Source organism: Canis lupus, chromosome 11 (genome assembly GCF_011100685.1).
Source record: "Canis lupus familiaris isolate Mischka breed German Shepherd chromosome 11, alternate assembly UU_Cfam_GSD_1.0, whole genome shotgun sequence".
Classification (NCBI taxonomy): domain Eukaryota; kingdom Metazoa; phylum Chordata; class Mammalia; order Carnivora; family Canidae; genus Canis; species Canis lupus.
The window spans coordinates 50473620-50498925 of NC_049232.1; the positions used below are offsets into that span (position 1 = coordinate 50473620).

The window sequence follows — 25306 nt, forward strand, 5'->3', positions numbered from 1 at the left end:
CTGGGCGGTCCTATGGCAGGACTGACCCACAGCTCTACGTGTGGATGCTGGGGTAGTAGACAGACTGGCTGGGAGGTGATCCCTGGAGAATTGCTGGGATTATACAAATGCTGAGTTTGTGGAAGGCTAATATCCACTCACCCATGATTTCACAGCAGTTGGGCCTCGGCTCTTAACCATAATAATATGGTAGCCTCGAGCTTGGAAAGGGCTCTCAACAAAACCTGGATCTGAGATTTCAGCTCTTCACCCAGAGAGTAAAGAAAATGGGGCCCTTAGGGCTCAGAGAGCTGAGGGGTTGGTGGCTCTGTTTGCAAAAGTAACTGGTAAGAGTGAGCAAATCCTTAACCCCAGCTGGATAGAACACAGGTCAGAAGCCCTAAGTTGCCTTCAGAGAGAAGTGAGCAAATAGAACAGCCCAGCAGGAATTCTAGGTGAGGTGAGCACAGAGAATAGAGTTTTTCAACCCTAGCTCCACAGGAGCCATAGTAGTATGTGCTTCTCTTTCCTTGGACCTGAGGCCCTAAGGCCCTGAGATCTGACTTTCTTCAGGAAAACATTTTAGAAAATAAAGTCTTCTCTTTCAAATAGGAATTTGACCACTTATATGAAGGACCATAAACATGTTTAAACTGCTTCTGCACCTCTAAGTCTGGGTTGGAAAATCTAGCCTGGGGAAACAATTCTAAATGTGGAAGAAGCACTGAATAAGCTTCCAAGTCAGAGATGTTCATTACGGTATTATCAACACCAGTGAGAAAGTGGGAATTACCTACATGCCTTCTTTTTAAATTTTTTAAATTTATTATTAGTATTCTTTTTTTTTACCCAAATGCCTTCTAGTTGAGGAATGGCTAAGTTCATTACAGTAAAGCCACATGCTTAACTAGTAGGAGAGTGTGGACAGTGGAGATTATGAAGGCTATGAGAGAACATGGGAAGATGCTGATGACACAGAATTGAAGAAAAACACAAGACACAAAAGGATATACACATACAGTATGAGCTCAATTGTGGCTTAATTTTAAGGCAATGTATCCCAGACCTCTGCACAACAGGCTGGCTTCCAGAGACCTCAGTATTTCCAAGTGAGCCCACAAAGACTATGACCTTGCCTGGAGACCCCAGGGCCCAGGCTCGGGTTTGATTTGGGGCGTGTGGACATTACCAGGGTGGCAGCAGTGGTGGCAGCGGCGGCAGCAGTCACAGCAGGAGTTAGGCCGGCACTCCTCTCTCTCTCTCTCTCTCTCTCTCTCTCTCTAGGAGGTGGAGGGCACAGAAGAGGAGGTAGGTGGAGAGTAAGAAGCAGATCACAGAGAGGAGCTCCTCCTTCAGCTTGCTTTGCTACAAACAGGATTAACAAGTAAAAGCAAAAGGCCCCCACTAGAAGAAAAAAAAAAAAGAAAAAGAAAAAAGAGACAAGGATGGATGCAAGGGAAGTGAGGTAAGGAAAAGAGGCAATGTCAAGGCTGTGAAGAAAAGGGGGGCGCCCATTCTGACCCTCCTATTCCAGGGCAAAGGCAAATTCCGAAGAAGCTGTCACTCCCCTTTATGACATCACAGGTGAGCAAAGAAAACAACAACTTCCCAGAACCATGTCCAGGGAGGCGATTGGCAAGCTCTGTGGGTCCCTGTAAGTGCTCTGCCACATTCCCCAGGAGAGTGGACCAAGCCACCGAGGAGGAGTGGAGAAAACCCACAGCAAAGGCAACAACCAATCACTGGGACAGCACACAAACTCTGGTGGGACACAGACACTCCTAGCCTTCCCACAATGCTCCTGGGCCCCCAGATCCAGAAGAATCCAAGCACTCAAGGAAGGGGCTGCTGCAGGACGGGACTGGCTCTACCACTCCCGAGCCCCATTCCTGCACACATCAGTCTGCAGCTTCAGGGGTGAAGCTGGGTGCCGACAGCTTCAGGAGAAAATGAAAGGCAGGGATTGGGGGGTGAGGAGAAGGATGGTGGACAAAATCAAGACAGAAATCAAACTAGTGGGGGCCATAGGCCCAGCAATTGTCCTCCTCCATAACAGGATGGACCCATGTGTCTAATTCACTCTAATTCATCCTAGCTTCATGTAGGAAAAAATTCCGAAGTCAAAGACTCCTCAGGCAGGTCCCCTTCTACTGCACACCCGGGCTTTCAGACCAGGATTTACCTGTCAGCCTGACAACTGGGCAAGCCTCCCAGGGGGTTTTGAGGCTATTACTCCGAAGCTGCTACTCACCTCTCATGACCCACTGAGATTCAAAGTGGTGTTGCCAATGGATATGGAGCTGTTTCCCAGTGAGGGGAATGAGTGTGTTCAGGACTAAATGTAGCAAGCCAAGGCACTCCTTAGTCCTCAGGTGATCTCTATCCAAATCCCAGCTCTACCATCCAGCCATCATGGGGGTCCTGAGCAAGCTGCTTACCTTCATGAGCTTTCTCTAAGCAGGAACAAAGAGGGTACTTACGGGGGGGGCTGGTAGGGTCAAAATTTGAAATGAGGCCATGAAAGGACCAAAGGACCATAAAGTTTTATGACCATCAATAACCACAGGGCTAAGGTAGATTCTCTGCATTTTTCCTGAAGAGCAAGGTCACCCTGAGGCAAATGTCCCAGGCAGCCTGCTCCTATGAGTGAGGAGGAGGAAGCTTTGGGGAGAGACCCCAGGGAAGGGCTGTGCAGGTGGGTTCCCAAGGGTCACAACCTGACCTGGGAAAGGAGGCTTTATTTCCAAGAGGAACAGATCTCACCAGAGAACGAGGACAAAGGGGTCCTAGGAATGGGTGTTCAGTAAATGGGCAAGGATCATAGGGAGCAGCTTCTAGCTCCAAACCCTGACTAAGCACTGGACTATGCATGGAGCTGTCAGAGAGACAGAGGGTGGCAGACCTGAAGAGCCTTTGGTCTAGAGGCCACAGGCCAGGGAGGGCATGTACATACAGAATCAGCCCTCACCCCTCACCAGAAAGCACTGACTGGCCTGGGAACAGCAGAGAAGGAGAAGTGGGCTCTACTCCAAGGCTTCACAGAGCTAAGGTGGGGCAAGGGGATGGGGGCCTGGGGGCAGGGGTTCAATGGTGGCTAGAAAGAAAGCAACTAGGGGAAGGAAGGACAGGCACATGGGGAAGAGGGGGCAGCATAAGCAAAGGCACAAGAAGGGAACACAGAGTGTGTCTCAGTGTAGATGGAGAGTCCGTTGTGGCTGTGGTGTCAAGTGTGGCCAAAGAAGGACTGACAAAGAAGTGACTAGAGGGAGGTCATGGGAGGACTGCAGGTCTTAAATGCCAAGCTCGGGGCTTTGGACCCTTTACAACCTTGGCTGTGGGCAGTAGGGACATCTGAAGGGCTTAAGGAGTAACATGGTCAGAAATAAGAAAATCTGGGACAGCTGGGTGAGACCAGAAGCACCAGAGGATAGACAAACAAAATTGGAGAGACCGTTCCTGGGCCCTGACTCAGGACAAAGGGCTGCACAGTTATTACCAACCCACCTGACTGGCTGGGCCTGCATTCCTCATCTGTTTGGTAATTTTTGTGCTCGTTAACCTCACAAATATCCTCTATTTCTTTTGTATGGCTTTTACTACCAGGTAGTAACCTGCCTTTCTTTCCCCCTAGGTGGTTTTACAGTTTCCTTTCCTGAGTATCAAGAATTACAATGCCCCTCCCTCATCTGCTATGGTATATCTTGATATCCACCTCTGCACTGAGGTCCTGGCGTTAGACTGTGGGACATCTGTGCCACAGAGCACCATCCTCAGCTCCAAGAGGGCGGACATGCCAGAACTCTGATGTGAGGCTGGAGCACCGGTGGGAGGAGGAGTGGTGGAGACCTGAGCACGAACAGCAATCTCTGCTGGTAAAGCCTTCCCCACTCCCCTCCACCTCACTCACTGTGAGCTGCAAGTTTGTTGGTTTTTTTTGTTTTATTTTGTTTTTTGTTTTTTGCAAGTTGTTATGGTAATTGGAGGGACCTAAACCAAAAGTGAGTGGTTAACAGCTAGATATGGAGATGGGCAGGAGCCACAAAAGCCCATGAAAGCTCACCCCTGTGTGCGGAGCTTGAGACACAATCCTACTCAGAAGAAGCTGTTAGGCTTGCCATGGTCCCTAAGTCCCCTGAGATTCCGTTTTCTGTCATCATCCACCATCCTCTGACCCCACAGAAGCCATACAAATGGGAGGGAGGGTCCTGGGGCCAGTACTGAGAAGGAGTGGAGCAGGAGGCAGGGGGAGCAGTCAAGAGCTCATCACGACAGCACTGGGCAGAGGAAATAGGCAGGGAGAAAGGAGGGGCGAGAAGGAACACAAATCATACCATGAACAGTAAATGTTTACTGAGGGTTCACCAGGTGCTTTACAGCCCTCATGTGTAAATACCAAAACCTCCCCCTCCCACCAATAAGGAAACAGAGGTCTGAAGAATTCAAGCCTAGGATCACAGAGCCTGGGAAATGGCAGAGCTGGAGCCCAGGCAGTCAAAGCTTGAAGCTCACTGCCAGCCCTTATACCCAGCTTGGAAAAAGACTTTGAAGAAGGGACCAAATGGCCTAGAGAGTGGAGTTAGTGCTGATGCAGTGAGAGGGCACTAGGTAACAGGGGCTGGGCTTTGAGCTGCAGCCCTCCTGTTACTTACGGGACTTCCTCCCGGTCACTTCTCCTCTGAGCCTTGTTTCCTCCTCTGCCTTGGGGGTCCAGGCAGATCTCAGCAAAGACTGAAGTGGGAAATGAGGGTTAGGGATGGGGACTCTACTTTAAGTAGAATAGAGCCATTGTATCCTGATATTGATGGGGGATTACATAACATTTTAATGAGGCAGGAGGTTCCCATTCTCAAAACCTGTTAGAACCCTTGGAATAGATGTCTCCAAGGCCCCTCCTACTGTAAGCATTCTTTCTCTCTCTCATCTTTAATGGGGCAGGCAGTGAATGAAGGGCCTAGGCCACTGCAGGGTGTCTGAGGCAGGGAGATGATGGGAGGCTTGACTGCTGCCTATTTACACAAAGGTCAAAGCCAGATGCGACCAACTCTCTTTCTTCCTCTTTTTTATATAACAAAAGAGAACAAAGGAAATTCCTAATTTGTAGGTGGGCCATGTTCCAAATATTTCTTCTTCTGCCTCTTTCAAGGATTAGGTTTCCTATCACCACCTTACTATTATGTGCTCTTTATGGATACATACAAATGATATTCTTTACTGGAAAGCTAGAGCAAACTTCAAGTTTCTTCATGATTCAGTTATCTGGAAGTCAGATCACATTTTCCCAAATAATCAGGATAGGGGTGGAGCATAATAAATAAGATTAGCTGGGGAAGAGAGAGATAAGGAGGAAAAGATTTTCCTAAGGTGGAAAGTTAACCCTTAGAAAAGAAAGAAAAGATGGAGAAACAAAAAGACATGGAGGGAGGGTGGTGAGATGATACTAACAAGACTGGAGGCAAAAAATGTATCATTATGTTTGGAAAGCTAAAAATAAAATATTTCCAGTGTTAAGTTGCAAGTGGGATGAGATGGGGCGAGAAGGGTCTCAGTATCCTAGGGAAGTTAGAGAGGTTGTAGCGGGGAGGTATTCGTTTAGGCCTGCTTTCCCCAAAGTGTCATTCATAGAACATTCATTGCTTGAGACGTTCTTGGAAAACAGATCTCCAGTCAGCCAAGTTCAGAAAACACCGTGTGCTGAGCAGCTCTGGAGGCTGTAATGTACACCAGCACACTAAATGCTCTGCAGGAATGAAGCCTGCTTCCCGTTGTTCAATCCAGCACTTTTCAAATGCATTTGGCTTCAGAGCTCCTTTTCAGAAAGCACACTTTGGAAGAAGCCCTGTCTTATGCAGGGTCCAGCGTGAGCCAGCACAGTGGTGTCACTGTCCAAGCTGGCTTGTTTAGTTGGTCCCCCCCGCTTAGACTAGGGCAGGTAGGGGCATACAGCTGGTATAAAACATTCAGAAATCTGTTGTGTGACACCTGGGAAACAGTTATATATAGTACACCATAGGAATTTAAAATCGTGAGGAATTTAAGATCGTGGCTAAATTTCACCGCTCCAGTGTTTGTTTTGACTTTATACTTGAATGGGGAAGTCTCTCATTCCCCTAAAATATAACATATCTCTACATCACCATCCTTCCCTCCAGTCTTCCTTGACCTCAGTCACCTAAATTCAAAAACTCTGCATCACCGCTAATTCCTTTATCCTCTTTACTCAAAGGTATATTTTAATCTAATTTATATGCTATCTAGCCCATAGTTGTTTCCCCTGTGGTCAGACAGATTTGTGGGAAGCCATCAGATGCTCTGCGTAATAAGATCTGACAATACAGTGATCACTCATCTACTGGTATAACTGTCAAAGAGAGAAGGAGATATATAGCTGGTATAGCTTGTTTTTAGTGATCCTTACTAGCTCCTAGTGATGGTGGCTTCCTCTTCTAGGCAAATCACTGCCACTGCTTTAGTAATGCTCCTGGATCTTGCCATGATCAACATGTGTTCATTGGCATCAAATGTTCCTTGATGACACGGGTTTTCTTAAACAAATAATTGAAGTGGCTTGGATTGTATAGGGCATTTACCTATTCTCTCTTACATTGTCAAATATTCTTCCAAGATGATCTACAATTGTCTGGCTGCCTTGCCTGCAGATTTTCTCAGGACCTTGGTCTGTGCCTCACTTGGCCAGGGGACTCAACAGCCTCAAGGGGATTGCCTGCCACCTACTCCCCCACCTTGAACTTCAGTTTCCTTTTAACAGGGCTGTTCTGCTCTTCCCTCCCTGACAGATTCAGCTCTAGCACCTGGCCCTACCACCTCTGCTGCTTTCCTACCCCTATGCTCAACTATATCTCCAGGAACATGCCAAGCTCCTTTCTGCATTAAAGTCCCTGTTCACTGGCTCCAGTTGGGATGCCCAGGTGTCCCTCTAGCCCTTAGGAACATAGTTTATATCCCGGTTCTTTAAGGTTACTCATTGCTCTCTCCTTCCTTTGAGCTTCCAAAGCATATGGCAGCCACCATCCAATCATGTGCTATTTGGGATTTTTAACAGATTATTCCCTGGAAGGGTCCTATTTGCCACTGTGGGGAAGGAAGCCTCAGGACAGATAGAACTGGGACTTTACTTCTTTAGAATCTCTTTGCAGCACTATGTCATGACAGTGCTCAGAAATGGCTGATGGACACACTGCTATTTCCATCTTTCCTCTGGTCCCAGGAAGGGCATACAAAGTCCTTCTAACTCTGATAGAAGCTGTCAACTACCAACAACTTTACTACCTCAAGCAGATCCACAGCTTATCTTGAAATGAAATGGACAGTGAGTGGGCCTTTTAGAATTGGGCATACTGTATTATCTCTTTGGATGAATTTCAATGAACCTTAGTAAGCAGACAGCATAAATGTGTTATTCCACCTAGCAGGTGATAGTCTATAAAAATATAAATTTAGATATTCAGAATTAACTCAAAACACCAGAGTTACAATCTTAGAAAAATAATGCTTCTCAACAAACTAGAATTCACAAAGTTATTTTTTAAAAACTGCATTTTAGATCAATCTGATTCTCCAGGACATGCTGATAAAGGCTGACACGTCTTCAAAATTAGTTTCCTTAGCATAGCTAAGCTCAACATACACGAGTCAGACATGCAGTATCTTTCTCAGACTCAGCCCGGTGTACATGACACTCAGTGGCCTACGAATCAGACTTTGCCAGCCATTTTGCTGGGAGCTGGTATTCAGGCCTGATCTAAGGGTGTCATCTCCTGCACATGTCCTAGGAGATACAATCAGACCAGATCATTTCGAAGCTGCCTAAAACTCTGACATTTAAATGGGTGTTTTGTTTTTCCTTTTTAAAGGAAAATACACAGACACCCAAAGACAGGAAATAGTCAGTGCTTTACTTTGGGAGACTTAGGATTGTCATTTTTCTCTCAGTTTTGCTGGAAGGGTACTTAACAGCAAAAAGAAAACAAAATACCCTGGCAATTACCCTTGCCTAATGAGCTAAAAGCAACAAGCAAGCAAGTTGTATGGTATTTAGCTTATCTGCATCATTTAAGGAGGGTGATGGCGGTGGGGTTATAAAATGCCACGTATCATGTTCTTTCTCTCACCCCTCATTACTCACATATTTGCGTACATGTATGTGCTCACATGTGTGCAAACACACACACATGCTCCCTCCCTCACTCCATCTTCCCAGACCTCACCTGGTTGATAACATAGATGCCGTAGTCTAACTGCTGACGCTGTAGGATTGGGTGCAAGTAATACAGCCAGTACTTGAGATGTTCCTGCCGGTTACGGAATGGTATAATGATGGCCACCTTGTGGGGAGAGATGCAGTTCTTGGGGGTATAGCGGCCGCCCACCTTCACCTCTGGATTCTGTTTCTCCACAAGCTTCAGGTCCACAGGCATGTTAAACTCGATCACCATAGGGCCGACTAGAGAGGTGGAAGGAAGGAGAAGTTAGCAGGCTACAGGGTTCACCCAGGCCACAGCCTCGGGAGACATATCCTCTGGGAGGCAGTGTGGCTGTGGAAAAGGCACTCATGTCCAGCACTAGCATGATCAACCATCCCAAGAAACCCCTCAGTACCAGGCAAAGCTGGACAGCTGGCCACCCTATGAAGCACTCATCTGCCCAGGACCCACCCCCTCAGATTCTATGTTTCTCAGCTCTAAATGGAAATAGAGTGATTGCTGCTCAGACGTCCTGAAAGGTTGTTGTAAGGATCAGAGAAAATGGATGAGAAAGCACTTTCTCAGAAATCCTGAGGTTGAGACCTAACTTTGCCACCTCCCAGCTCAGCTGTGTGGCCTTACACAAATGACTTCCATCGACTCTCTGAAATTAGCCTAGTTGGAGAAAGGGGGGAGAGAGAGAGAGAGAGAGAGAGAGAGAGAGAGAGAGAGAGAGAGAGAGAGAGAAAGAGTGTATGTGTGTGTGTTGGGGAGGACAGTGTTATGGGAATCAGCCTCAAATTGGAAGGTAGCAAGAAGTGGCATGAATAACCTATATCTCAGGAAGGCACTTGATGCACTGATTTAAAAAACAAAAACAAAAAACAAAAAAAACTTCAAGGATAGGGACTGAAGGAACTGAGATCCCAGAGCAGACTGAGGGAAAAAAAAGAGGAGAAACAGCTAAAAAGAACACTGAAAAAGAATGCTGAGTAAATATAGGAGGCAGAGTAACAAAGGGGATGAAGAAAGGAGGAAAAATCAAAGAGGTCCCCTACCCCAAGCTTCTGGCCTGGAAAAATATGGCTCCAGATGAGAGAAATATGTTAATAAGACAGCTCTTGGCTTAGAAGAAAAATCAATGAGACATGGATGGTGGATTGTGAGGCAGTGACAGGTTAGGAGTAGAAGGAAAGGCCAATGTTAAGATCCAGATACAGACATGGAAGTCCCTGTTTCCTAAGGTGGAACTAGGAGAGGACTGCACCACTCCACTGGGGAACGCCCCTCATGTGGTATGCAAGGTGAGGACAGGGAAAAGATGGCCTGGGGTTGCAGAGGGAATTGGGGACAGAGCCAATACTCAAACCCAGAACTCCAGTATTCCCTGTGGGCCAGACTTTTTCAAAGTAGGTTGCAGGAAACAATAATTCCAGTAAGACGCTCAATGGAAGAACACGTCCCCTGGTCAAATAAGCATACTTAATCTTGCTTCTGAAAAGTATGAGGCACACCGAAGGCTCTGAGAAGTTGTGCAGTCAAGAAACTCCCTTCACTTTATATAACTCACCATTTCCCAAACTTATTTGCCCACTGAATCATTCTACCATGGAACATATTTTGAGAACTGTTACTCTAGTGTAACCAGCTTCACCTGGTGAAGCCAACTGGCCACAAAGACAAAGGAAACTACAGGGATCCCTGGGTGGCGCAGCGGTTTGGCGCCTGCCTTTGGCCCAGGGCACGATCCTGGAGACCCGGGATCGAATCCCACGTCGGGCTCCCGGTGCATGGAGCCTGCTTCTCCCTCTGCCTGTGTCTCTGCCTCTCTCTCTCTCTCTGTGTGACTATCATAAATAAATAAAAAATTTAAAAAAAAAACAAACAAACAAACAAAAAAAACAAAGGAAACTACAGAATAGAAGTGAGACTGCTGACCACAGATTGCAAGCAAATCCACCTGAAACATGCTGGTGAGACCCACCCAAGGCCAGGCATGCATCACTCCATTGCCCTATTTGTTCATCAAGAATGTGGTGCTCCAAACACCCCGTGTCTGCCACAGATCACTCGCCCTCCTGAAACAAGCCCCAGAGAAGTAAGCTATGACTCTTGTTCCTCCTGCTTCTCAGCAGGTGCAGACTCCCCATTTCCTCCTCCTCAGCATCCCCTGCTACTTCTCACACCTTCCCTTCCTCCAATGCTGACTCAGTTCCATAATCATTGAACCCATTCCCATCCATTTATTTTCTTCTGAGACACAGATCTAATCAGACCATTTTCCTACAAAAACAAAACAAAACAAAACAAAACAAAACAAACACCTGTGATGGTCAAAGGCTGTATAGTTTTTGACAAGTAAGGCCAAACCTCTGAGCGCGGCAACAAGGCCCTTTAGTCAGTTCTACCTCCCTCCCCATTCCAATAAACCATGCCTGTGTCCACACTTTTCTCTTTGCCAAAAATGCCCTTCCTTCTTTCCTTTAGCAACAGACTTCTGCATGAAAGGACAGGCCGGAATCTTAAAATTAATAAAGCCCCAATCTGGCTTCATCCTTTTGCTCTCTTCATTACCAGAGCTCAGACAGCAGACGCCCTGGCGCAGGGACACAGGGGCCTCTCAGATCAGTCCTTCACACAACTGACCCAGTTCCAGCTTCCTGGGGTGCCCTCGAGTGAGTAGGTACTACGCTCCAGGACTAAGTAAGGGGTCACCTGAACCAGTTTTCCTCAAACCATCATCAGAATCATGTGAGGTAATTCATAAAAATATGGAATCTCAGGCCACTCCCCTGGGGGATGACTTGGCTGATTTGGGGAAGGACCTAGGTAAATCCCAAGGAACCGGGGTGCTAGGGCAACAGGGAGCTGGACCTCTCATCTTCACAAGCTTTGTGGCTTTCGTAGAGGTAGCCCTTCCCCACGAAGGCCACTAGGCCTGGGCTGCTTCGCCCCAGCAAAGCTTCTGGGAGGCCCTGCAGCACAGTGCACTTGTGAAAAACATGAAAAGAAGATTACTGGGCTCTCCTCACTTCAGAGGGCCCCACAACATCTGCAACACCCCCTCACACACACATACACATACAGCCCCACCCTACCTACTGAAGATGCTGCTAAACATAACTCCATTTTCAGGAACCTAAGAGGCATCTGGACTGTCACCCTACCACACACTTTCTGAAACCAACTCAGAAGACAGGAATTCACATATGGTCTCCCCAACCTCCCTAGAGCAGACATCTGTGGGTTGGAAAGCATCTTAGTTTTGGCCACTTGAGGATTCCTAAAAGGTAGTCCTGAGGTAGTTTCCTTGACAGGAGAAAGGCTGCCTGGGCCCTGATTCAGCTCCACCAGTGACTTGCTGGATAATCTTTAGGCAAGTACTACCCATTCTCAGGATACCAGTTTCCTATCTGTAGATTGCAGGGATTGGAACCCAACTAGCACCAAAAGAACTTTTATTCAACACTCCTACACACACACACACACACACACACACACACAGACTAATGCATCGCCACCACCTTCACCACCTGTAGTCAAACCTGGCACTGCTCCAGGGTTTCCTTGGCAACTGACACCACTGTCCACCAGACTCTGGGAGCTGATAACCTAGATGATCCATCTTCTATCCCCTCTCCCCTTCCCCAAACCCAGCACACTCACTCACTTACATACACAGGAGGCGTCAACAGCATGTGACAATCCATGGGAGCCTACTCAAGTGCCAAACCAGACTCTTTTTTGAAGTGTTTAATGCCAACTTTTCCTATGGTATGTCAAAGTCACTTCCAATTTGTTTTAATCAGCACTTTCTGGACACCTATTGTGTGCCAGATTGTGTGCCCAGTGGGGGAGGCGGGTGATGGGAGAGTCAAGACCCATCCTCACTTCAAGAAGCTCCCTGCTGACCTAAATGAAAACTACCCTGGTTCAAAGCTGTCTAAGGGACTTCCAATGGCTTCATGCAGAGCTTTATTACTGAACAGCCTCTTCTCACTCTCCGGCTCCTCTCTGGGCACTTCTCACAACACCCATCGTGTCTGCAACACATCCAGAGCACCCTGATCCCCAATCCTGCTCTCTGTAGCAATTCTTTCCCACCTGCTTTCTCTGAAGCCTCCACAGCCCTAAGGGCCCCGTGTCTCATTCCTGAGATTGGTCAACAGCGGCTGCAGACCTGGAGCCAAATGCCTCCTGGGTCCAGTGCCAGTCAGGAGACCTCCCTGAGTGCCCTGCACACCCCCTGCCATGCTGCAGGGGCAGTCCTCCACGGCATGCCTGGCTCTGTCCCAGTGAGAAAATCCAGAGTTCAGACTCCAGGAGGGCAGTGACCAGCTATGCCCAGAACCACAACGAGCCGCTATCAGAGCTCAGAGCCACTGCCAGGGGCCTCAGAGAGGGGCGAGGGGAGGAAGCAGAGGGCTGAGGGCTTCATGACAGTCCTCATGCTGAGCCAAGGCTCCCTTGCTGTGCAGCGCATGGTGTGTGCTACCACAGGCCCTAGGCCCTGCTGGGCTGGCTTGTGTGTTTTCTTGGCTCTGGGAGCTGGAAGCAGGGTTACGTAAGCAGCTGAGCAGATGTGAGCCTGTCCTCGGCTCCCCCGGCTAAAGCCCCGCCACGTGGGCCTCTCGGCTGGGAGTCCAGGTCACGGCCTTGCGTGTAAGGCGCTCAATAACTTCAATGTGTGAGCTCAACTCAGACAAATTCCACTGCTCCCTTGCCCGGCACGGCAAACCCAAACACACGCGTGCCCCTCCATCAAAGCCCTGCTAATCTAGAGCCAACCCAGCACGGATTCCCTGTCTCACTTTCACGCTGGCTGAGCCACTAGTTCATTCCTCTATCCTCAGCAAAACAGCCTTGAACATCTAGTCACCACTTCCCAGCTGACTGGCCAGTGGCTCAGGATACAATCTTTGACGTGGTGCTAGGTCATGACAATGTTCACCAGCCTGCCACAAAATGGTAAAAGTAAAGACAATGTGTTCTTCATAAAGCTAAATGTAATCAGTGGGAATGCCCTTGGTTCCCGTCAGGTGCTTCTGGCTCTTTAAATGTTAAAATGTCCTTTTATGAAATCATGGTGGATTATTAAACTAAGTCGACTTATTTTAATTTTTAAAAAATCCATGCTCAACAGCCCAAGATCAAGGTTCCTAAGTTTCTTTTGAAACTTTCCTGGGTAATGAAATTCAAATATTTAGAAACTGTGAGACCAGGCAGTGCCCAAAGTTCTGCAGCTCTCAAGTTGGGATACTGGCATGTCTTCCTCGGAGAGGCCTCAGCCCTGACAGCATGACATAGTGCCTCTTCAAACCATCTCCCCGTCAACGCCAGTGCGGTTCACAGGATCATGTGGGTAGGCTGTTTTTCTCTGTACTGATCTTCTTTTTTTTTTTGTTTTTTTTGTTTTTTTTTGTTTTTTAAATTTATTTATGATAGTCACAGAGAGAGAGAGAGAGAAAGAGAGAGAGGCAGAGACAGCAAGCTCCATGCACCGGGAGCCCGACGTGGGATTCGATCCCGGGTCTCCAGGATCGCGCCCTGGGCCAAAGGCAGGCGCCAAACTGCTGCGCCACCCAGGGATCCCCTCTGTACTGATCTTCTGAAGGTCAGATAACACACTGGAAACTGGGTCCTACCAAATCCCCAGGCTTGGGGTAACAGCTGTCTACAGTGGTCTCATGAACTCCTGGGCCTCCCTATGGCTCCTCAGACTAGAAATTAAAAGCACCATCCTCTGCACAAGGCCAGGCTGGCGCCAGGCATACAGAGCTCTTTGCTCTCAGACGGGAGGGAGACCAGCAAACTGGTGAGGATGACAGTGGGAAGAACAACTGAAATGGCACAGAGGAAAGGGTATCTGGTATACCAGGGAAGAGAGTCTAAGAAAGCTTTGCACAAAAGCATCTCCCCTCTCAGAGAAGACTCATCATGCAAAAGTTGTGCCCACTTGGTTGTTATGGACACAGAGTATGCCGACAAATCTTACCTGAGTGGACAGCATACAGCTCTTCTCCCTGCTTACCTGCTGCTGATACAAGCAGCCAAGAGACTTTCAATACACTTCAAGGAAACGTGGCAACAGAGAGCCACCAGAAGAGACTTCTCAAGTCCCATGGTAACCATTACTCATTTAATTTTAAAATCTAGCTCACAAAGGCTTCAAAAGTACTGGAAATGATTTATTTCATGGTGTTTTTTTTTTCTTTATACCTTTGGTCTATCTTTAAAATTAAATAATAAATATTTCAAAATATAACCCAAAGACAGGAAGTGTGACATCCCCTCCCCCAAAACCAAGTATCTTCCAAAATAAAGATTTCAGGGGATCCCTGGGTGGCTCAGTGGTTTAGCACCTGCCTTTGGCCTAGGGCGTGATCCTAGAGTCCAGGGATCGAGTCCCGCGTCAGGCTCCCTGCATGGAGCCTGTTTCTCCCTCTGCCTGTGTCTCTGCCTCTCTCTCTCTCTCTCTGTGTGTGTGTGTCTCTGTGTGTGTGTCTTTCATGAATAAATAAAAAAATCTTTAAAAGAAATAAAAAATAGAAAAATTAAGATTTTAAAACATACAACTTAGTGACCAGAAAAGAGGAATAATTTAGTACTAATGCTGACTTGATTGTGTCTCCAGCATAACATACACTCAATACAATTTCAACACCCACTGCTCTTTCTGCCAACTCACCATCCAAGCCACCATTAGACCCCAGAGAAGGAAACGCTTTCTCAGCAGGAAGCAGAACACATTTGTGGTCTCAGAACCCTGCACTTGGGGGTACAGAAAAAAACAAAAGTATTGCTCAAAGAATAAAGGAGCCTGCCAGAGGAGGTTTGCAGAGCAGAGCCCAGGTGGGCCAAGAGGAAGCTGGACTAATCGAGAATAGTGGCATCCATTTGATACTCCTCTATTTGTGCTTAGAAGTGGTCCTCCCATGTCCCTGAACTGTCACACTTTGTAGGTTTGCCAAAATATCACCTGAAAGTAACGTGGCCATCAACGAACCATCCACATCAGTGAAACTGCCCTTTCTTTGCACTCTGCTCTCTTCCCTCATTAAATTCCTACCCAATGTTCAAACAAAGACCAAGTACTCTTTTTTTTTTAATGTTTAAAGTTATTTTTATTATTATTATTTTTAGTAATCTCTACACCCAGTGTGACAACCCCGAGATTAACAATTGTGTGATCTTCCAGCTGAGTCACCCAGGCACCCCGAGGTCAAGTACTCTTACTTGCAATTGTACTGGCTTTCAAAATGCTGGTGAGGTTTCCTTCTATTGCAGAGGTTCAAACTGTGGAGTGCAAGAGGAATCATTTGGGAAAGCACGTAAAACTGCAGATTCCTGGATCCTACTCCTCAGAGCTCACGATTTGGTAAGTCTGGGACTGGGGACCAGGACTCTGCCATTTTAACAAGCACTTCGGATAACTTTAATGCAGGTCCTTGAACCTATACTTTTTGAGAAATGGTGGTTTTACAGGCTGACTCATTAGCCACCACCACCCTCCCACCCCACGAAGCTCTTTAAGAGTAGGTACCAAGAGGGATGCCTGGGGGGCTCAGTTGGTTGGATGTCTGACTCCTGATTTCAGCTCAGGTCATGATCTCAGGGTCGTGAGATCACCCTGAGTTGGGCTCTGAAGAGCTGGGCACAGAGCCTGCTTGGGATTCTCCCTCTGCCTCTGCCCAACATCCACACCCCCACCTGGGTACATATGTGCCCTGTCTCTCACACTCTCTTAAAAAAAAAAAAAAAAAAAAACACTTTTTTTTTTTAGGTTAAAAAAAAGAGTGGGTACCAAGAAAAACAATCTATACTCAGGAACTACCATATATTTCTGCTCTCTGACAATACTTATCATATAACAGAACATGTTTTACTTTTGGCTTTTGCAAAGGGACAGATGTAATAATTATGTTGGGCCAGAAGGTGTGAATATCTACATTTTAACTCTTCCCCAGGCTTTATCTTTGTAAGTCACATTTTCTCTTCTTTTGATTTTATTTATATCTGTCCTTTTTACAGTATGTACCCTTATAAGCTACGCCAAAAACCCTTGTGAAAGAGGTAAGGGAACAATTCAAAGTTCAAGCCAAATGTCATCTCCTCTTCCAAGTTTTCCCCTTGGACCAGTCAGTCTCCACTCTACCCTCCCACAACACCCTTTAACACCAACATTACAAACTTTATAAGCCTACAGTGGAGACCTGTGGGGTTAGGGTGCCAGTCTATCTACCCGCTCCCTTCATTAGACCCTCCTCTCCTTGAGGGCAAGGGTTGTGTCCCATTCTTTTCTGTACTTGGGACAGTTTCTGGTGGAGTAGGAGTCACAAATGTATGTTGACCCACACAGCACTTGTTCAACTATGAGTTCAAAGAAGCAGAACTAACAGGGCAGGGAACCATCTGGCTTTTGATGTTCGAGAATCTAGATTGTGGTCCTAATTGTGCATCTATGACCAAGGCAACCACACCCCCAAACACTCGCTTTCCTGGGCTCTAAATATGCCTTTTTGTGTCCAGCTATAGCAACTGGTTCATGATCTTGAGGCACAGCCCTCACCTTCAATTTTAAAATGAGTTTCCTCCAGGTTCTAGGCCTATAATTTCAGACTTTGTGGCAGTGGACAGCCTAACCTAATGAAAACATTGCATTTCCTCATCTAAACCTCACACAGCCACATGAAAACAGGCTCTTCTCCAAATACCATTTGTTCCTTGAGAGAATAACCCCAAAACTCAGTCTGACGTGGGTCATGAGATCACCAGAAAAGCCTTGAGTGGTCACTCAGTCCAGGATTCTGTCACCAGAAGTATCAAGACCTAACCCTAAGGAAACAAAGCCTGAGTCAGATTCCACCACCCTGAAGGGTCAGGATCTACCTCACACCAGAACCCCAGAGAGTCCTGGCAGATCAGAGCTACAGGGACCTTAAGAATTAAGTTTCAGGGCACCTGGCTGGCTCAGTTGGTATAGCACACAAGTCCTGATTTCAGAGCCATGAGTTAATGCCCCACATAGAGCTTTAAAAAAATAAACGAGAGGAAAAAATGAATAATAAAGGTAGAAAAAAAATTTGTTTAAGGATTACATTTCAACCCCAAGGCTGTGCATGAGGTAAAATGAAGGACAGAGGGATTGGCACTTTCTCAAGGATACTCCGGAATGGCCAAAAAAAAAAAAAAAAAAAAAAAAGCCATCCTTAAGAGACTGTCAAAAATTCCAGGGAAAGACCCTAGTTTGGAAGGTAAATATCCATAAAAGGCAATCTATAGGACAAAACAGCATCTAGGAAGATCTTTGTAAGCATAAATCAGAGCATGCCATTTTATTCAGAACAAAAATCCAAATGCGTAGAAGCCCTATCTAATTGGTTCCTGTCTTTTTTCCCCACCCACATCTATCATTCTCTACCGTGTTCTCTGCCGGCTTTAGCCACACTAACCTAATTGCTATTTTCTGAATTTGCCAGGGTTTAGAAAGGAGATTAAGTGTAAATGGGTTAAGGGGTCTTATTGGGTGATGGAAATTTCTAAAACTAAATTATGGTGACGGATTCATAGCTCTGTCAAGTTAGTAAATATAACTGAATTACACACTTAAAATAGGTGGATTTTATGTATGATAATGCAAATGATACCTCAACTGGTTATTTTAAAAAAGTCACCATCACTTAGGTATCAGGGTATAACCTGATAGGGGGTAATTTTAACATCAGGGGTCCATCCAGGATTTTATCTTGCATAAAGGGAAGGCTTGTCCTTACCAAATAATAATAAAAGTGCTTTTTATTAAAAAAAAAATTCATCCTTATCTTGCCCTCATTAATCCTTTAGGCTTCTGATGTTCATGAATGTGCCTAGGCAGCAGACAGCAAATTGCAAAACACACATGTCCCTCCACTCACTCTCTATGCTACGCCCACCGAGACTGCTTCAGAATCCCTCTTAATCTAGGGTTCCAGGGAGCCACTAACTGATCCAAGGTGGCATAAAAGTGAATCTTATTTGACCTGACTGATCTAAATCCTTCAAAAGCACATTTCTATATCATACATGGTCATGGCTCCAGAACTTAGTGGGGGAGGAGAAGCAAGGACATCTCGGGAAGGCCCTGGAACTGGGGGGTGTAACAGTACACTTCTGTCCTGGGGTGACCCAAGAGAAAGTTTCCATCCATGGTGAAACTACAGAGATACTGAGGTCAAGAAACTGTGCTGGGGACCACAGGCTTTTAAAGCCCAGTCAGTAAACAGGCTTCCCAGTGTTGACCTCCAGGGAAAATCTGTCCTAGGAGGATTTTCTGCTTTGTTTGGTCCTGGCCCAAAGGCAGATTTCCTCCTCACTCAGCTCTTCTCCCTTTGGCTTCTCTCCCTCCCTCCTCTGGAATTTGTGGAAATTCTGGAAACTGTTCCTGCCCACAGTTACCACTACCAGGAAAGGCTTGGGAAGCCAATTTGCCTGGAAATTCTGTTAGCTCCAGGAAGATCTTAGAGCATCTCTCTCTCATCTTAGAACTACAGCACTTCTGCAAGAGAAGATATGAGTGTCTCAAAAAGGATTAGAATGATTTAGGCCTGGGGTTTTATTTTATGTCCTCCCTCTCCAGACCGAGGCCATCTTCCTGCTTCCATTGGGACCTCCACTCTCAGTCTGGAGCCACTCACCAGTCACCAACAGGTGGCTCAGAGCCTACCACTTGAGGACTCTGGGCCTAGGATGGCAAGAGACACATTTGCCTCCATTCTTCTCCTTATTAGTTTACCCTCCTCAGGATGCTGGGGGAGAACACTTTGCTCTCCACCTTCCTAGGCCATTTGTTAGATATAAAAATCTGACACACAGTGGGACAGGAATCAAATTCAGTTTCCAAGGGAAGCAGTATGGTAAGAAGAGGCTCAAATCCCTACTCTACCTCTGAAAAGCCACGGGCAGGCTAGGTTCACAACCTCTGAACCTTTTCAGTAATAGCAGACTGCCTAACACAGAGTAGGCCTACAGCATATAATTGCTGAATAAATATAGGACTAATAATTACATACAGTCCTCACACTCTAAAGGTAAAGTCATTCTTGATACAACTCAGTAAGACTCTAAGTCATCATAAAGATAGACTTTGTTGAAGAGAATTGGCTGAGATCAGCTATGCTAGCACACTTACACTGTGGAGGAACAAAGGGTATGAACATAGTTCTAGAAAATGAAGTGCTGCTGAGAGACCTCACAAACAGGAAACAAAGGGTTTGTATTCAAAATAGGATAGCACAGGCAAAGTGAACAGATAGAGGGCAGATTCAATCCAGAATCTGCAATGTCTGGGACCAGCAAGGGATTATTACCTAGGATGTATAAGGAACTCCTGCATATCATCAAGAAAAATGTAAGAACCCCACAGAAAAAACTGGTTAATGATTATCATGAACAAGCAATTTACCAAAGAAGAAACTCAACAGGCCATCAAGCATAGGAGCATTTGTCATCAGAGAAAGGCAAGTTAAAATGAGACCTATCCCAGGATATTAATACACTTGGCCAAAAATTAGGAAGCTAGTTAATGCCGAGTATTTGTTGGAAGTAGAGACCAGTGGAAATGTATATGATGAGTGGCCATTCTGGAGTAGTATCTGGCACTCCTGCATCAATACATACCCACAGGTCCATCAAGGACATGTAGAAAAGGCTGTTCCTTACAAAAGTATTTGTGAAGATAGTGTTGGAGGCAGTGTGGGAAACTATCCTTACAGGAGAAAGAAAATTGAGATGAACACCATGGACACTAGACATATATACACATAGCAACATGGATGGACCTTAAAAACAAGGGTGAGGGGCACCTGGGTGGTTCAGTCAGTTAAGCATACCAACTCTTGGTTTCAGCTCAGGTCATGTCATCATGGGTCATAAGACTGAGGCACCACATAGGGCTCCATGCTAAGTGGGGAGTCTGCTTGGGATTCTCTCTTTCCCTCTGCCCCTCCCCCTACTCTCTCTCATGCACGCATTCTCTCTCTCAAATAAATAAATCTTTAAATAAATAAATAAATAAATAAGTAAGTAAATAAATAAATAAAAGGGCGAATGCCTGGGGCCTAGTTCTTGGTTTCTAAATACCATTCTTTACTAAAAAGAACTAGGGCTTGTTGGAGAAATTGCTGATTCCAGGGCTGAGTCAGGGAATGAACAAAAGTAGCTTGGATCATCTTGCTGTGCCTAAAAGAAAGTGCTCAAAGAATGACGGGATATGTCAAAAAGACAGGAGCCAGCCTGAAGAGGATCTCACTGGCCAATCTGGGATAATCTGAGCATCAATATAAATAATGAGGGGCAGCCCCGGTGGCTCAACGGTTTAGTGCCATCTTCAGCCCAGGGCCTGATCCTGGAGATCCGGGATTGATTCCCATGTCAGGCTCCCTGCATGGAGCCTGCTTCTCCCTCTGCCTGTCTCTGCCTTTCTTTCTCTCTCTCTCTCTCTGTGTCTCATGAATAAATAGAATCTTTAAAAAAATTTTTTTAAATAAATAATGTTAGTAAAGGATTATGAGCTATTGAATAAAGTAAGAATCCCTAAGTCTGAACTCATATATGAATAGGGTAGAAGGGAAAGCTCTTCCTTTCAGGAAAATACCAAGTAATAAATACAGAAGGAATGATAGAATGGGATCACCAACCACCATAATAAGAACGGATTCAGATAAGAATCATCAATAGATGCTAAAAACTAGTGGATGCATGCTTGAAGAATAACCAGATATTTATATAATTTCAAGCAAATGCCTTTAAGATACTTCTTAATTAAAGGCGGCAAAATAGTAAACTTAATAATGGAGAAACAGCAAACACCACCATAATGAAATGACCAAAGTTCACACTGCTAGTAAGAAGGAAACTGATAACAGGTTTCCATCCAGGCATGACACACTAAAAATTAGAACTTAGAATCACTTGAATGTTATTCTCGTCAGAAACACATAACCTGGGATCCCTGGGTGGCGCAGCAGTTTGGCGCCTGCCTTTGGCCCAGGGCGCGATCCTGGAGACCCGGGATCGAATCCCACGTCAGGCTCCCGGTGCATGGAGCCTGCTTCTCCCTCTGCCTATGTCTCTGCCTCTCTCTCTCTCTCTGTGTGACTATCATAAAAAAAAAAAAGAAACACATAACCTGAACCTCATCACAAAGAAAAATCAGATCCAAATTGAGGGTCCTTCTACAAAATAACTGGCCTATACTCTTCAACAATGTCAGTATCATATAATAGAAAACCTGGGCATTGTTCCAGATTAAGAGCCTAAAGAGACATGACAACTGAATACAATGCATGGGCTTCAATAAGGACATTCTTGGGACAACTGACAAAAATCTTCATAAAGTCTGCAATGAGATAACAGGAATTTTTCTATGTTGATTTCCTGATTTTGATTATTATACTATGGTTATACAAAAAATTATTGTTTTTTAGAAAATACATGCTGAATATTTAGTGGTAAAGGGGCACAGTTCACAACCTATGACACACATATATACATGAAGAGAGAGAAAGAGGAGAAATAAAAGCAACTGCAACTATAGTGAAAGGATATTTGGGGAATGAACTTAGGGGAACCAAGAGAATATCCAGAAATTTTCTGTATAATTCTAGCAACTTTTCTTTAAGTTTGAAATTATGTCAAGCTTTTAAAAAATAAAAAACGGAACTGGGTAAAAAAAATTAGAATCAGGGATCCCTGGGTGGCGCAGCGGTTTGGCGCCTGCCTTTGGCCCAGGGCGCGATCCTGGAGACCCAGGATTGAATCCCACGTCGGGCTCCTGGTGCATGGAGCCTGCTTCTTCCTCTGCCTATGTCTCTGCCTCTCTCTCTCTCTCTCTCTCTCTGTGTGTGACTATCATAAATTAAAAAAAAAAATTAGAATCAGAATAAACAATAAAATAATACACCTTACATAAGTTAAAAATACAGGTACAGCCAACAGACACATGAAAAGATCCTCAAAATCACTCATCATCAGGGAAATACAAATCAAAATGACAATGAGATATCACCTCAGACCTATCAGAATGGCTAAAATCAACAACACAAGAAACAACAGGTGTTGTCAAGGATGTAGAGAAAGGAGAACCCTCTTGCCCTGTTGGTGGGAATGCAAACTGGTACAGCCACTCTGGAAAACAGTAAGGAGGTTCCTCGAAAAGTTAAAAATAGACTACCCATCAATCCAGCAATTGTACTACTAGGTATTTACCTAAAGAGTAGAAAAATACTAATTCAAAGAGATACATGCACCTCAATGTTTATAGCTGCATTATATACAATAGCCAAATTATGGAAACTGCCAAAGTATCCATCGATTGATGAATAAATTATTCCATATATATATAATGGAATACTAGCCATCAAAAAGCATGAAATCTTGCCATTTGCAACAATGTGGGTGGAACTAGAGAGTACTATGCTAAGTGAAATAAGTCAGAGAAAGACAAATACCATATGATTTTACTCATATATGGAATTTAAGAAACAAATGAGCAAAGGGGGAAAAAAGAGGCGGGTGGGGGTGGCAAACCAAGAAACAGACTCTTAACTATAGAGAAGTGATGGTTACCAGAGGGAAAGAGGGTGGAGGATGGGTTAAATAAATAGGGGATGGGGATTAAAGAGTGAACTTGTCATGATGAGCACGGGGCAATGTATGAAAGTGTTTAATCACAATATTGCACACCTAGAACTAACATAACACTGTATGTTAACCAACTGGAATTTAAATAAACTTAAAAAAATAAAATAAAAATCCATGAACATATATTGTATGATACATATTTATAACACTCTCAAAGAGATACAACACTGGTAATGGAGAATAGATCAGTGGTTACCAGGGGCTAAGGGTGGGAGGAAAATGTGATTTCAAGGGGGATTTTTTGGGTGATGAAACTATTCTGAATCCTTATCATGGTGGTGGTTATACAATATACACGGTGTTACAGTTCATAGAACTACATGCCAAAAAAGGCCAATTTTACTGTACATTAATCTAAAAAATTATTTTTAATTAAAAGTGTGAATATATAGATATATAAAGCAGCAGATCCAATTTGGCAAGAGAAAACCAGATATACATTAAACATATTACAATGGTTGCTCATGGTGGGGCTAGGAAATGGAGATAGGAATGAGAATAAAATAGAACAAAGAAAATAAGGCAGAAGAGTCGGTGATGATAACAGGCCATGAAATAAAGTCTGATGGCTAGATGGAAAGACAGGAAAGAAGGAAACAAAAAAGGGAGTGTGAAAATGGAACTGGATGTGTCCTTCCAGGGCTGTACAAGGGAGAAAAAGCCCTGACAATAGACTAAACTCTGGTTCCTGAAAAAAGGTCTGCTATGCTGTGGGGATGGATTCATGAGCCATAAGAGCCAGACACCATCCAACATTAGAGTATAACTCATTTTTCTGCTCTGACTTCTGACTTACCAGCTGCCTGATTTGATTATACTATGGCTTGTCTTGTACTACTGCCAGCAGCCAGAGAACTCTAAACCACCTGACAACAATTCTAATCTTCCCAATAAAGCAGCAATGTAGTATTCCAGCATGTAAATAAGTCTCATGGGAGCTTTATTCATGTGTCAGCTGCCCCTCTGATCACTTCTGGAGCCCTAACTCAATTTCTGGAACTTCAGTGCTGGTTACAAATACATCCTCTCTCCATCTAAAACCAGACCTTGGGTCGCCTGGGTGGCTCAACAGTTGAGCACCTCCCTTTGGCCCAGGGCATGATCCTGGGGTCCCAGGATCGAGTCCCACATCGGGCATCCTGCATGGAGCCTGCTTCTCTCTCTGCCTCTCTCTCTGTGTCTCTCGTAAGTAGGTAAATAAATAAATAAATAAAACCAGACCTTCAACTATGGAGAGGCTGCTGCCCTATAGGCCATCTGGGCAGTCACCTAGCCACACATTGCTGATAATACCTTTCTGGTACCAGGATGACTTTGGATGCAATCAGTTCCAATTTCCCCCTCTAACCCTCTAAGGAACAAGAATAATAATGTGTTCTTTTCAGGCAGTAAATGAGATAACACATATACAGTTGACCCTTAAACACGGGTTTGAACAGCATGGGTCCACTTATACAGAGGTTTTTTGCAGTACCATACCATAAATGTATTTTCCTTATGATTTTCTTAACAAATGATCTTTTTTCTCTAGCTTATTTTATGGTAAGAATATAGTATATAATACATATAACATATGAAATACATGTTCATCATATATGTTATCGGTAAGGCTTCCAGTGAACAAGAGGCTAAAAGTAGTTAAATTTTGGAGAATTAGAAGTTATTCGTGGATTTTCAATAGCACAGGGGGTGGGGGGTCAGCACCCCTACTAACCTCCATGTTGTTCAAGAGTCACCTGTATATACTCATCACAATGCTTAGCAATAAAACAGATATTAAATATTACTTTGCCTTTTCCCCTGAATCTACCAGATTTGGAAGAGGCTGAGACCTCAAAGGGCCTTTTAGGTACAATATAAGGTTTCTTGCAACACATGAAGGTTAAACAGTGATTCTGTTCATCTTTTATGGTCACAGACAAGAACTAAAATGTTAAAGAACCAGCTTAGAACCACAGACAAGAACTAAAATATTAAAGAACCAACTAATAGAAAAAATTTATAATCTTGGGATGAAGACCTTCCTGAGTGTAAAAACACCTTGAAGCCAAAAAGAAAAAGACAGATTTAAATACAAAAAAATTTGAAATTTCTGTATGGTCAAAGATACCAGATACCAGAAAAAAAGTTAAAATATAGGTAACAGACCATATTTACAAATAATAATTAAAAACTAATAGAAAAATGGGTGGCTCAGTAGGTTAAGTGTCCTGTCCGACTCTTGGTTTCAGCTCAGGTCATGATCTCAGGGTCATGAGATCAAGCCCCACGTTGGGCTCCACACTCAGCACAGAGTCAGTTGGAGACTCTCTCCCTCTCCCTCTGCCCCTTCCCCTGCTCACTCACACACATGTACGTGCTCTCTCTCTCACAAATAAATCTTAAAAAAAAAAAAAAAAACAGGTAAAAGTATTAACAAGTAATTTAGAGAAGATAAATGGCTAATG

The 25306-nt window shown here is 44.7% G+C and overlaps 1 protein-coding gene and 1 long non-coding RNA gene across 3 annotated transcripts in view; one reads left to right on the plus strand and one right to left on the minus strand.

Moving 5' to 3' along the window:
• The window catches only part of B4GALT1 (beta-1,4-galactosyltransferase 1), a 52058-nt gene that overhangs the window by 14458 nt on the left and 12294 nt on the right, over positions 1 to 25306 (minus strand). The window contains exon 2 of the mRNA XM_038552598.1: positions 8205 to 8440. Within this exon, the coding sequence (XP_038408526.1) occupies positions 8205 to 8440 (236 nt within the window). The remainder of the gene's footprint in view (positions 1 to 8204; positions 8441 to 25306) is intronic.
• LOC111098080 lies at positions 1575 to 14467 on the plus strand. Of its 2 annotated transcripts, none has more exons than XR_005366915.1 (3): positions 1575 to 1743; positions 3611 to 3851; positions 13626 to 14467. It is a non-coding gene; the product is annotated as an uncharacterized LOC111098080 (long non-coding RNA). The 2 variants fall into 2 exon arrangements; XR_005366916.1 differs by lacking the exon at positions 13626 to 14467 and adding an exon at positions 6774 to 9083.